The following is a 14,852-nucleotide window of genomic DNA, read 5'->3' on the forward strand; positions in this document are numbered from 1 at the left end:
TGGAATACAAAGTGAGTAAACTGTAATTAATATAAAAAAGAAAGAAGAAAAAAGAAAAGCAAAATAAAATAAAAATGTTACATTTTAATTTATGTATGGAAATTTTCTCCCCTGTAAACTTCATAAAGAATAAAAACTTGAAAGTGAAACAGTTAATAATGTTGTTTCTTAAGCTATAAATTACTTCACTGAATCAACTGAGTATATGGACTTTTTATAATTACAGTTCTGCGTTCAGGTGGTATATTTAAAAATGATATTGTCACAGTGGATTATAAAACAAATATAAAAAGTTTAAAATGTAATACAATTTTTCCTAGCAGGAAAAAGCGTTAAGTGTATAAAATTACCCTCAGTTCTGCTTACAGCAGGAAAATTTATTCAATTAAATTTGGGTTCCTAACGTCATTATTTGAATAAGCCATTATTTAACAGTGTTAATTTTTGTTGCAAAGCCAGCTCTTTATTCAGAAACTTCAATTTGTATCTGGTGTGATATCGTATCTCACCTACAGTATGAAACTTTTTGAAGCCATGGATTGATGTGAACATCTATAGAGTCATTAACTCTTGGGTTTTCCTGTAGTCTTACAGTATACAAACACAAACATTAACAAAAATATAGCGAGTCAGTATTGATCAGTGGAATCTGTGCAACACCAGGCCTAAGCAGCAAAATCTTCAAAATGGTAGACCTCAGAAGAGGGTATAAAACAAATGCGTGTAACCTAATCTACAACTATGAGCTGCTTAATATTTAACTCTGGTTATGTTTTTATATCTAAGCTACAAAAATAACTGTTCTTTTGAACTTTCCATTTGTATTGTAGCTTTTGAGTGCACACAGAGAATCACTGGATGGGACCAAAAGGCTATCGAAGTGCGCTCTCTGCAGTCAAGTATTCTTGAAAATGAGCTGAAGCGCAGGTCAATCAAGAAATTGCGATTTCTGTGTGGCCGTGGTGACAAGGTATAATCTACACCCTTCAGCAGAGAAGAAAGAAAGAAAGAAAGAAAGAAAGAAAGAAAGAAAGAAAGAAAGAAAGAAAGAAAGAAAGAAAAGAAAAAGAAAAAAACAAACTAAGCATTAAAATTAATCAAGGAATAATAGGCACACTATTAACAAAAGCAATTTTCCACAGGGCATATTGGCACACACCTGTATTTCCAGCACTTGGTAGGCAAAGGCAGGCAGATCTCTGTGAGTTAGAGGCCAGCCTGATCTACAAAATGAATCCAGTACAGTCAAGGCTACACAGAGAAACCCCGTCTCGAAAAAAATAAAGTTTCTTCTTTTTGTGCAGTAAAACAGAGTTAGTAATTTTGTTTCAACAGAACCTATTATCAAAGTTAAAAAAAAATCTCTAGTTATATCCTAGTTAATCTTTGATATTTTATTTGGCATGAACTCTTTCATTATTTTTTATCCACAATCCTTTTCATTTTCATACCAAGAAATTTAAGCAAAAAATATGAGAGCAAATCTGCCTTTTAGAATGATTTATGTATTACCATAATTATTTTTGTATTACCATAATTTAATCACATTGATGACACTCATTGTGATATTTTAGTGTGTGCCTTCCGTGTACACTAATCAGATCTATGTTCGCTTTATCTGCCTCACTCCTAACCTCAAGATTGATTTCTTAGCTTTAATATATGAAAGAAAGCATCAAATTTAGTTTTTAAGCTTATTTCACTTGATGTAAGTTCTCTAGTTCTCATATGCTGAAAATGAACAGTTTCATTATTTGTAGACAGTGTCTAGCTTGACTCCAAAGTTATTGTGGATAACGCTCTAATAACTGTGGGTATATAAATGTCTGTGGTAGACATATACTAATATGTGAGAGCCTGATCACGTGGGGAGATTTTTTAGAGTTGATTTTTTTTGAAGAATTTTCACTCATTGTACTTTTCACAATGGCTATAATAATTTACACTCATGCCAAGAGTGTATGAGGACTGCTTTTCTGCCATCTCCTTACCAGCATTTCTTTGCTTTTTGTAAATCTTCCAGTTCTAGCTTTCAGCATATTCCAAGAACAAAAGAAAGAAAAATTACTTACTTTTGTTGAATATATAATTATATGTTAGGCTCTATGTTGCTATTTTAGAAGCTGTCTCAGCTAAAAGAAGGTATTGTTAACCAAGACTAATAAGGAGCTTAGGCAGATGAATGTCATCTACAATAGTTCTTTGGGAGCTGGTGGCTGATAAGGAAAGAAAAGTCATTAGTCTTTGGTGGACTACAAGGAGTGGCCACTGGTAGTTCCAGTGGGTAGCCTCACACTTGTTCATGTATGGTCAATACTGACTGGACCAAGCGGGTTATAAGTTCTAAAAAGAAGACAGGAATATGGGAAGAAACATGTTGACAGGGTCCAGAGGTAATTGAAGGAGAAGTAATCATGTGATCATAATTCATTGTGCAGATTTATCAAGATCTCCAAGAATAAATTTTCAAAGTGAACACAAAGCCAAAATAATAAACTATATAAATTATAACAATATGGACTATAGTAAAGATTTGAAATAAGTAATTTAAATTCCAGATTAATTAAATTTATGTTTCTTAAAATAAAGAAAAAGTGTTCAAAAAATGGTTTAACATTTTAATTTCAGAAAATTATAATTACATTCTGGAACAATTTTGTTTATTGATTATTGAGTTTAAATTGATTAGAAACTCACTGATAATCTCCATACATGGTCTTTCTTTAGAGCACCAGTCTCAGAAAAGACCACTTGCCACAGATATTTTGGTTCTGTCACTCTCCTTGTGGAGCTCCTGTCCCCTCCAGATCTTTCTATCTTCCACTTCTTTCATGAGACTCCCTGCACTCTGCCCAAAGTTTTTCTATGAGCCTCAGCATCTGCTTTGATACCCTGCTGGGTAGGGTCTTTCAGGAGACCTCTGTGGTAGGCTCCTGTCCTGTTCCCTGTTTTCTCCCTCTTCTGATGTCTGCCTTGTTTGCTTTTCTGAATAAGGATTGATTCTCTCACCCAGGGTCCTCTTTCTTGCTTAGCATCTTAAGGTGTAGAAATTTTAGTATGTTTATCCTATATTATATTTCTAATATCTACTTATAAGTGAGTATATATAATGTGTGTCTTTCTGCTTCTGGGATACCTCACTCGGGATGATTTCTTCTAGTTTCCACCATTTGCCTGCAAATTTCATGATTTCCTTGTTTTTAATTGCTAAGTAGTATTCCATTGTGTAAATGTACCACAATTTCTGTATCCATTTCTCTGTTGAGGGACATCTGGGTTGTTTCCAGATTCTAGCTATTACAAATAAAGCTGCTACGAACATGGATGAAAAAATGTCCCTGTTGCATAGTTGAGCATATTTTGGATATATGCCAAGGAGTGGTATAGCTGGATCTTAGGATAGCATTATTCCTAATTGTGTGAGAAAGCACCAGATTGATTTCCAAAGTGGTTGTACAAGTTTATATTCCTACCAGCAATGGAGGAGAGTTTCTCTTTCTCCACATCCTCTCCGGCATGCATTGTCACTTGAGTTTTTTTTTTTATCTTAGCCATTCTGATGGGTGTAAGGTGAAGTCTCAGGGTTGTTTTGATTTGCATTTCCCTGATGACTAAGGACACTGAGCATTTCTTTAAGTGTTTCTCTGCCATTGAACATTTCTCTATTGAAAATTCTGTTTAGCTCTGTACCCCATTTTATTAAATTGGATTACTTGATTTGTTGTTTTTTAACTTCTTTTTTTCTTTGCTTGCTTACTTGCTTTTCTTTCTTTCTCATATACTTTTTATTAAATTTTAATTTATCTTTTTTACATTCCAGTCATAGTCCCCTCCCTCATTTCATCCTGGTCCCTGTCCCTCCTTCTTTCCTCCATTTCCCTCCCCCAATCCTCAGAAAGGGGGAGCCTTCTTCCTTTCTGACCCTAACTATCACATCTGACCCCAGACTATCACATCTCATTAGGACTTCCTGAATCGTCTTCTTCTGGCAAGGCCACCCCAGCAGGGGGAAGTGATCAAGGAGCAGGCAAAAGAGTCCACATAAGAGATAGGCCCTGGTTCCCTTACTAGGGAACCTACATGGAGATGGAGCTGCCTATGGGCTAAACTTTAGCAGGGGGCCTAGAACCTTTCCTAGGCATATATCCAAAATAGGCTCAAGTACACAACAAGGACATTTGCTCAACCATGTTCGTAGCAGCTTTATTCATAATAGCCAGAACCTGAAAAAAAAAAAAAAAAAACAGATGCCTATCAACGGAGGAATGGATACAGAAATTGTATGAATTGTATGGTACTTTTACACAATGGAATACTACTCAGCAATTAAAAACAAGGAAATCATGAAATTTGCAGGCAAGTGGTCAGATCTAGAAAAGATCATCCTGAGTGAGGCATCCCAGAAGCAGAAAGACACACACACACAGTATATATCCACTTATAAGTGAGTACTGGACATATAAGATAGGATAAACATACTAAAATCTGTTCACCTAAAGTAGATAAACAAGGTAGAGGACCAGGAGTAAGATGATCAATCCTCACTCAGAAAAGCAAATGGGATGGACATTGGAAGTAGGAGAAAACAAATAACAAGATAGGAGCCTACCACTGAGGGCCGCAAGGAGTAAATATATCTGGGCACAGGGGTCTTTTAACAAACTGTTTCTCCAACCAAGGACCATGTATGGATATAACTTAGAACCCCCGATCGTATGTAGTCCATGGTAGTTCAGTATCCAAGTGGGTTTCTTAGTAAGGGGAACAGGAACTATTTCTGACATGAACTCAATGACTGGTTTTACTCCTCTCCCACCCCTGAGGGAGGAGCAGCCTTGCTAAGCCACAGAGGAGGACATTGTAGCCAGTCCTGAAGAGAACTGATAAGCTAGGGTCAGATGGAAGGGGAGGAGGACCTCCCCTATCAGTGGACTTGGAAAGGGACAGGGAGGGGATGAATGAAGGAGGGTGAGATTGGAAGGGAATAAGGGAGGGGGTTATGGCTGGGATACAAAGTATATAACCTGTGATTAATATAAAAAATTATTTTAAAAATTGAAAACAAAAAAAAACTGAATTGAAAAAAAGAAACTCACTAATGATTTTCTCTTATTGTTTTTTAAAGCTGTTTTTTGCTTCTATACTGAAAAATCGCCACAGCCGAGTTTACTTTATGACCCTTGGAAAACTTGAAGAGCTCAAAAGAAATTATGCTGTTTAAAAGGTTCCAGTGATTTACAACATTTATATCAAATACGTTTATACCAATGCCATTGCATCTTACCGTTTGAGTTTTATCATTAGAGAACAGTTTAATCAAAAACTTTTAATGTAGCACAGAATAGCTGAGAAATCCAGCTTTATAAATAAAATTAACTATAGCAAGCTCTATGTACTCCAGTGGTGTACAATATGTTTTGCACAACCTCTGTAACTTTTGTTACTGTGAATTCAAACATTTCTCTTAGGACACTTTGGACACTATCTGTATTCAGATTTACAACATGGAGTAAAGAAACCTGTTATAAATTACTTTATCAGTGACTTTCAAAAAACTTGGCCCTAAATAAGTTTTCCAAAAGAAAAAAAAAATATGTCCATTAATTTTCCAAGCAAAAGTTAGATTAATAGACAAAAACCATAATGGCTTTTATAACCCAGACTAAGGTTGAACAACCTGCATTCAAAAAGATAATTACAGGCATCAAGAGTGATATGCCACCAATTCTTTTTCATAATAAATCCACAGCTGGAGGCCAGTTGTGAATTTTTTCTGTCCTTTGTTTAACTGGTTTTCTACATATAAAAAGAAAACCTCAGATGCTTGGTACTTCCCCCCACCCCCAGCAGCCCCAAATATGTGCAATAGCTGTTTATACAAAGTACCAAACAATATCTTTACTAGCTTGAATACAGGACTGAACTCCAATACACATGTACTGTAGAAAGTATTTTTTAATACTTCAAAGTAGGCGTCAAATTCTGTCTCCAAAATTGGCTGAGTTCTAAATTTTATTATGTAGCCAACACTGTGATCATCAAACAGCACTAAGTATTTTTCCACTTCTACATTAAACTATGTAAAATGCCCTTCCAACTATTAAACAGAGCAATGCATCAAAATAAAAGGAACCTTGATGGTTAAAAATTATATTTTCAAATTTTTATTACTATAAACTCAGAGATTAAGGTAGTCAAGGTGATAATCTCAAATTTAGAGTCATTTGTTCCAGGTATTATAAATTAGACATTTTAGAAAAATATAACATTCATTGTATATCAAAGTCTGCAAGTAGTTAAATCCATGCCAGTTCATATCCAAATATTTTATAGATGCCAAAATAGGAGATATTTGAACACCTATGGTAACTGCTACCTGATAAAAAAAAAAGGTGTGATTTATACCTATCCATCCTCAATGCCATGGTTAGTTCTGGGGCTATAGTGAAAGCTACAGAACTTACCACAAAGTATACCTCAATAAGTCCTCTAGTTGTTCTAAAATGTGAAGACTTTGCTAGCAGGATAATAATTTTTAAACTACCTGGTTAACCAAAACAAAAAGCAGCTAGCTGACTGTGTGTGATTTCCTGATAGTATTTCATTTCCTGGCACCTTTGGGCTAGAAATGAAGATTTGGATTTTCCCAATGACTTCTGTCAAGAGTGTAAGTAACTCAGTGTTCAGATTATAAGAGAACCTGAATCCACAAGTTAAATGTGATTCACATTTCTGTTACTGTGACACACTAATGTGATCCTAAAACTGGCTTATCCTTGAGTGTTTACAATTCAAAGTTTTTAAGTTCAGTAGCTATTTTAAATAAGCAAATTTTAATGTCAAATTAATACCTTAGAAGTAGTTTTCTCTTAAAATTATTTGTACACCAAAAGCCCATGGAGAACAGCGTGCAGGTACCTCATCGCTGAGCAAATGGAGCTTGCTATGTTGGAGTTTCAGAAATTTTTTATCATTTACGTAGTATGTAGGAACAAGCCTTTTAAGAATTATTTTTTTCTTCACAATATTTACTCAAAATTATGCTCATAATACATTTTATCTTAAAATTATATGTTTAAGACAATAAGACATGCACATACACACACACACACACACACACACACACACACACACAACTATTTTAACAACTCAGCTCCCATTGTTTTCTGTGGCACTTATTCCAGCAAGCACAGGAAAAAGCAAACAGAATCTACAATGTTGCCCCAAAGCAACTACACAAGAAAGATTATCAATGAATTGCTGGGCTTTGAAGGCTAAAATGTTAATGAACAAAAGAAACTTGGTACCTTGCAAGAAGAAAGGAGATTTAAGCATAGAGTGGCTGACTATAAAAGATTGAAATATTTGAAGTAGTTCACTAGTACTCAACATCACTAATGAGTATTTCCCACTTAAGTGTAAATCTTGTGGGGTATTTTAATAGCTTTTGGCACGTGAAACAACAAGGTGGGACAATGTTATTTCATCCCCATACTATGTAATAGAAGTGACATAGGCCTTATGCCTTAAAACAGTACTTGGAAGGCCCACTGCATCATAGAGCTGTGGAGAAGCAGCCCGCTGAACTAGAAGTATGGTTTGAAGGGTGAACATTTTGGCAGGTTTGAGAAGCACTGGTGAGAGTATTGTTTAATTTCATTTATTTGATGGTTGAGAGAGAAAGCTAGGTTAGTAAAAGCCATGCCTTCTAGCTGTAAATTCCATCCCCAGAAATCACATAAGAATTCCAGTCATGGTGATGAATACTTTCAATCCCTGTGCTAAAGAGGGGTAAAGAAGTAGATCTCTGGAGCTTGCTGGCCAATGAGAGACGCTGTCTCCAAACACGTGGATGGATGGCATTCCTGAGGATGGCACTGAATGTTATCCTCTGCCCTCCTCCATCTTCCCTTCCCTTCCTCCTTCCTTCTCCCCTACTTCTTCCCTTCCCCACCTTTTCCCTTTCCCCTTTCCCTCTCACACATACACATGACACAGGCAAAGATACACACAGACACACACACACAAATACACCCAAAACACAATTCATTCATCTGAGAAGTCTCTATAAGATACAGAATAATGCAAATGCTCTAAATGGAATCTTTTAAGTACTTTTGGATTTGTTGCAAGATATGTTCCTGTTTGAATCGTTTATATTCAATTTGTATTGAGTTAATCTTTGAGACTAATTGTTTGATCAAAAACTCTGTAATGAATAATTGTTTGGCTTCTTAAATAAAAATTGCAGTTATTGATTGGTGTCATTATTGAAATATACAATCATAGTGTCTTAGAATTTGGGCTTATTTGATGAATAATTATTTATTTAAATTAGGTAACAATGTACTGATTTGGGACTATTAAAAGGTCTCTCTGCTATACCCAAGACTTAGAAAAAAACAAATGGTATATACTCACTCATAAACGGATATTAACTATATCGTACAGAATAACCATGCTACAATCCACAGACCCAAAGAAACTAAGTGACAAGGAGGACCCAGGGGAGGATGCTTAATTCTCATTCAGGAGAAATAGAACAATCATCAGAAATGATTGAGAGAGGGAACAGGATAAGAAAGGGAACACTAAGGGAAATGTGCGTGATCAGATATGGGGAAAGAAGAGGTGGGGAGGCCTAGAGGACAGAGGGCGTTCAGAGGAGAAATCATGGGCAGGATCATCTCTTAGACAACCTGGAAACCTGTAACAGGGTGGGCCCCTGGGAAGATATGAGGTGACTATAACTGAGACCCCTGGTGGCAGGTATCATGGAGACTGAATAGGCTACCCTCTACCCAAACAGGGCTCCCAGTTGAAGGATGTGAACACCAATCCAGCCACAAAAACTTCCACCCAGAATAAACCCTGCATACAGGGTGTGCAGGGATAAAGACAGAGCAGAGATCAAATGAATGTGCAATGAATACCTAGCCCAACCTGAGACCCCCTCCATAGAAAAAAGCTGACCCCTGATACTATTGATGGCACTTTGCTGTGACAGGAAGAATAGAAGGACTTGAAGGGCACAGGAGCTTTACAAGAAGAGCAACAGTCCCAACTAACCTGGGCTCGGGGGGGGGGGGGTGGCTTACAGAGACTGAAACACAAACCGAAGACCATGCATGGACTAGACATAGGCTCCTACACATATATATCCAATGGGCAGCTTAGCTTCCATGTGGGTCCCCCAGAAAGGGGATCAAGGCCTGTCTCTGAAATGATCTCTGTTGCATGTTTTTCAGTCACTTCCCCCTGGTGGGACTGCCGTGCTAGGACACTGAAGGAAGAAATACAGTCCTGATGAGACTGGATATGCTATGGTGGGTTTGTGGGAAGGGACCTGCCTTTTCTGAGGGGCAAGGTAGAGACAAGGGCGGGGAGGAACCAAGAGGAATATAGAGAGGGGACTAACTAAGATTGAGATGTAAAGAGAATAAATAAAAAAGTTATAGCCAAGAAAAGGTGTATTTATCTAATAAGAGCTCTTTCTGTAGGGTGTGTCACTAAAACTGCTTGGCATTCAAGCATGTGTGGATCCCCAAAGCACTAATAAAATCTGCTATTATATCCAGTACTGGAAGAGGGGGCAAAAAGCAATCCCAGGAGCATGCTGACCAGCGAGTGTAGCCAAATCAGGGCTTCCAATTCAGTGAGACAAAAAATAAGGTGGCTAGCAACTGAGAAAGATGCCCATTGTCCACCTATGTCCTCCAAATGCAAATAAACACATACAGGAAAAATATCAGCAGCATACAATGTTTCACCAAAACAGCTCTTTGAGGCTACACTTCTGAAATTAGAAATTAATAACATTTCCTCAACATATATGGGACCTAAAGGCATAGAGTAACATAAGATAAAGTGAGACACATTTTATAGATACTATGGCAGATAAAAAGGCATAGTTTCAATACCACCTTTACTGTCATCCTACCCCAGTAGCTTCATGTCTGGTGAAGAATGAGGAGTAGAAAACTTATCCAAAGAGGTGAGTACATATTTACTGAGGGTATAAATATGGCATTGTCACATGTCATGTATATTCCTACTCATTCATAAACATATCAGCCAGGTCCAAAATAACAGCTCCATAAGAAATAGAATGAATTTATATGGATTTATGTTTTCAGAAGCTGGTCAAGACTGTAGGTAAATACAAAATCTGATTTGGGTCTGTCTTATGGCCTTACCATCTCATATGCTAGCGTGCTTCGTTTGCTATTTAATCACAGGAGAATGTGCAATAAATACATGAGATAAAGGAAAATTAAGTGCTTCAGCACTGAGAGTCTGAGATTATTCTGCATACTCATTTATTTTAACCATTTGAAATTCAGAAATGTATTTGTTATTTCACCAAAATGTCATCTATGTTCCAATGGTTGCATGGCCATGGCACACTTTGGATAATTTCAAAATATCCTCACAAACCTGCAATTTAAAGAATAGGGTAATATAATAATGTATTATTACTTAATTTATTATTTACTTTGGAAGGAAACACAAAGGAGGCCATATGACCGTCAAAGCTCATGGGTAATGACAAAGGTTTCTTATCAAACATCATAAAAACAAGACATTTACTTGCTGGTTTTACACAAACATTTGTTTTGAATGTGCTTCTTTTACACAAATTATATTGTAGCATCCTGGGGCATGTTTAAGTATCTTCAGTGGTTTTAAATATATTTTATATTAATTAATTTATTTACTTTATCTCCTTGTAGGAAGTTCCCCTCCCTCCTCTCCTTCTAGTCCTTCTCACTCACATCCCCTCCTCTCCTATGAGTCCCTCCCTCTCACCTCACCTCCTTACCCCCTGTACCCACTCCCTTTCTACTAAGAGAGAAACTTTCCAAGGGTATCAACCCACCTTGGTATATCAATTAAGACTGAGCACATCTCCTATTGAGGCTAGACAAGACAGTCCAGTTAAGGGAAAGGAATCAAAGGCAAGCAGCAAAGTCAGAGACAGCCCCTGCTCCTGCTGTGAGAGGTCCCAAATGAGGACCAAGCTGTACCTCGGTGATATTTGTGGGTGTGCCTTGGGGTACCTAAAAGCATCCCATGGATGCTCGCTGGCTGGTGGTTCAGTCTCTATGGGCTCTGTGAATCTAGGTTAGTTGATTCTATAGGTTTTCTTGTGGTGTCCTTGACCTCTCTTGCTATTTCAATCCTTCCTCCTCCTCTTTCATAAGATTTCCTGAGCTCTGCCTAATGTTTGGCTGTGGGTCTCTGCATCTGTTTCCATCAGCTGCTCTGTGGAGCCACTCAGATGGCTGTTATTCCAGCCTTCTGTCTGCAGGGAATAGTAAAATATTATTAATAGTGTCAGTTGTGGGCTTTCTCATAGTATGCAATTCAAGTTGGGCCGGTCATTGACTGGCTGGATCAAAGGTTTTGTGTGAGGATTGGTGTGCCCTACCCTCCTCTAGAGTCCCTCTGAGTACAGGAGGTGGCCACTTCAGGCTCCATTTCCCCTATTGCTGGGAGCTAGGGTCACCACCATAGAGTGCCTGGAGACACCTCTGTCCCACAGAAGCCCCCTCATGGATTTTAGTTCTCTCTCCCAGCTCTCCCCCTTTCCCCACATCTGATCCCCATCTGAGTTCCCCTTTCCATCTCCCTCTCCCACACAGTTGCCTCTTTCTGTCTACTTCACATGCTATTTTACTTCCCTTTCTGATTGAAATTCAAGCATCCTCCATTGGGCCCTACTTGATATTTAGCTTTTTGGGTGGATTGTAGGGTGGCTATCCTGTACTTTAGGGCCAATATCCACTTAAAAGTGAGTACATAACATGCATGTCTTTTGAGGTTTGTGTTACCTCACTCAGGATGATCTTTTCTTTTTTAATACATTTTTTTATTTATTACAATATATTCACTTAGTATCCTAGCTGTAGCCCCACCCTTATCCCCTTCCAATCCTGCCCTCCTCTCCTCCCATGCCACTGATATTGGAGGACCTCCTCCCCTCCCTCTGACCCTAGCTTATCAGGTCTCATCAGGACTGTCTATCATAGTCTTCCTCTGTGGCCTGGTAAAGCTGGTCCCCCCTCAGAGGGAGGCAATCAAAGATCCAGCCACTGAGTTCATGTCAGAGAAGGATGATCTTTTCTAATGCCATCCATTTGCCTGCAAATTTCATGATGTCTCTGTTTTTTGATAGCTGAGTAGTATTCCACAATTGTGGTAAATGTACCACAATTTCTTTATCAATTTTTTGGCTGAGGGTCATCTAGGTTGTTTCCAGTTTCTTTTTTATCCATTTTTTATTATTAATTATACTTTATTCATTTTGTATCCCCCCATAAGTCCCTTCCTCCTCCCCTCCCAATCCCATCCTTCCTCCCCTTTCTGCATGCATGCCCCTCCCCAAGTCCACTAATAGGGGTGGTCTTCCTCTCCTTCTTTCTGATCTTAGACTATCAGTTCTCATCAGAAGTGTCTGCATTGTCATCTTCTGTGGCCTGGTAAGGCTGCTCCCCCCTCAGGGGAAGGTGATCAAAGAGCAGGCCAATCAGTTCATGTCAGAGGCAGTCCCTCTTCCCATTACTATGTAACCCACTTAGACACTAAACTGCCATGGGCTACATCTGTGCAGGGGTTCTAGGTTATCTCCATGAATAGTCCTTGGTTGGAGTATGAGTCTCTGGGAAGTTCCCTGTGTTCAAATTTTCTTGTTCTGTTGCTCTCCTTGTGGAGTTCCTGTCCTCTCCAGCTCTTGCTATTTCCCACTTCTTACATAAAATTCCATTCACTCTGCCCAACAGTTGGCCATCAGGCTCCAGTTTTTTTTTTTTTTGTTTGTTTTTTGTTTTTTTTTTTGTTTTTTTTTTTCAATGCAGTTTATTCAGGAACCTTGAACAATCCTCGGACCCTGGGGAAAGCCAGCCCACAGCTTAAATAGCCTCTGGGTAGCCAACCCCAGCATGCCACATGGGCAATGCAGATAGGTCCACATACATGGAAGCAAGACAGATCCTCAGCCTTACCCAAATGTGGAGTTGTTTGTGACAGAGAGCACTCACCATGGGGAAGGTGGAAGGCAGAAACCAGCTCCATCTTTAAGGTGCAACATTCCGCAGCTCTCTACAGTTCCCCTTTTTGTTTTAGATGCATCAGGCAAGAGTAGAGGTCTGATCTCTGATATTAGAAATAAATTGGGACTTTGTACCGATGTTCATTTAGGTGTCATCCACCCAAAGAGCATCAGACCTGTCTGATACCTTTTTCTCAGAGGCGGGACCTGGGGCATCAACCCGCATGCAATCAGACATGCTCTTCTCTGGGTCCAAAGCGGCTGACCCTGAGTGCAGTGCTTAGATTCGCATCCTGAGCGTAACATTTTAGCTTTTTATGGTATCCAACCATGCTTGGGGAGAATGTCCTGCCTCAATGGCTGTAAAGGCCTGAACGATCATGGCTGCATCACACTGTTGTGAGACTCTAATCTTGCATATATACCACAGGCAAACCAAGGAGACCAACACCAGAAGGCCTGCTAACGCTCCCATGCCCGCCCATTCCTTCAGATGATTCATGGCTGCAGCAATCCATGATGATAATCCTGTGGCTAGTCCTGCGTCCACTCTGGTAGAATTTACTGTGACAATGGCCACTCTCAGCTGCTCCATCGTAGTATCGAATTCTCCAGTCCAATTACCTAAAATATAGCTCGACAATTGTTTAGACAGATTTGCAGCACAGGAAAAATTCTCATGTTATATGCTAGTGACTCAAAGTCCAGCATATTTTCATTGACAGCCAAGTTGAGCGATTTGCCATAGGGTATCAATTTGCTCCTGCACGAGGTCAATCCTCTGACTGAACACCATCAAGCTTCCTTTTAGTTGAGCATTAATTCCTTTTTGTACGACTAAGGCATGAGCTACATTGGCTAAATGATTATTCAGGGTCTGAGCAGTCTGCCCAGTATGACTCATGGCTAATGCCCCGGTGGTAGCTCCAACAGCCGCCAATGAGATGGTACTAACAATGGTGGCTGTAGTTCCAAGATCCCTTTTCTGTCTGAAGAGAGTCATAGCGTGAGGGGCATCAACGGGCACAGGCACCCAGTGAGGCATGCGAGTAACCAGGGCATATCTAAATTTACTAGCATTCCAGCATTGGGCAAAAAAGCAAGTATCATTACCACAATTACTTGGCTCTATCTGGCTAATAATGAATAAAAATGGGGGATATAAACAAACAGGTGTGGGCTTATAGGAAATATTATGAGAAGCCTTAACCCCCTCGTTGAAACATCCTGCGTCAGTTCTAGAACTAGCAGTGGTGGTGTCCGAGTAGGTTCAGGAGACCATTGTCCCCAGGGGCGAGACGTGCTCCATGCCAATTGACTAACTCCATGTTTTCCTCCACTTTTGAAAGTCATTTAAGGTTCTTAAATTATTTTTTCCCTTTTTTTAAAAAATTTTCATCAATTACACTTTATTCATTCTGCATCCCCCCATAAGCCCCTCCCTCCTCCCCTCCCAATCCCACCCTCCCTCCTCCCTCTGCTTGCATGCCACTCCCCAAGTCCATTAATAGGGGAGGTTCTCCTCTCCTTTCTGATCTTAGTCCATCAGTTCACATCAAAAGTGGCTGCATTGTCCTCTACTATGGCCTGGTAAGGCTGCTTCCCCCCAGAGGGAGGTGATCAAAGAGCAGGCCAATCAGATTATGTCAGAGGCAGTCCCTCTTCACATTACTATGTAACCCAATTGGACTCTGAGCTGCCCTGGGCTACATCTGTGCAGGGGTTCTGGGTTATCTCCATGAATAGTCCTTGGTTGGAGTATGAGTCTCTGGGAAGTTCCCTGTGTTCAAATTTTCTTGTT

General features: G+C 39.2%; 1 protein-coding gene across 1 annotated transcript in view; it reads left to right on the forward strand.

Annotated features, from left to right (window-relative positions):
* The window catches only part of Nrk (Nik related kinase), a 129,771-nt gene extending 121,528 nt beyond the window's left edge, over positions 1–8,243 (forward strand). The window contains exons 27-28 of the mRNA XM_060374576.1: positions 831–970; positions 5,126–8,243. Coding sequence (XP_060230559.1) covers positions 831–970; positions 5,126–5,221 — 236 coding nt within the window. The 3' untranslated portion in view covers positions 5,222–8,243. The remainder of the gene's footprint in view (positions 1–830; positions 971–5,125) is intronic.
* Positions 8,244–14,852: the final 6,609 nt, after the last annotated feature.

The sequence above is a fragment of the Meriones unguiculatus genome, chromosome X (genome assembly GCF_030254825.1).
Source record: "Meriones unguiculatus strain TT.TT164.6M chromosome X, Bangor_MerUng_6.1, whole genome shotgun sequence".
NCBI classification, from domain to species: Eukaryota; Metazoa; Chordata; class Mammalia; order Rodentia; family Muridae; genus Meriones; species Meriones unguiculatus.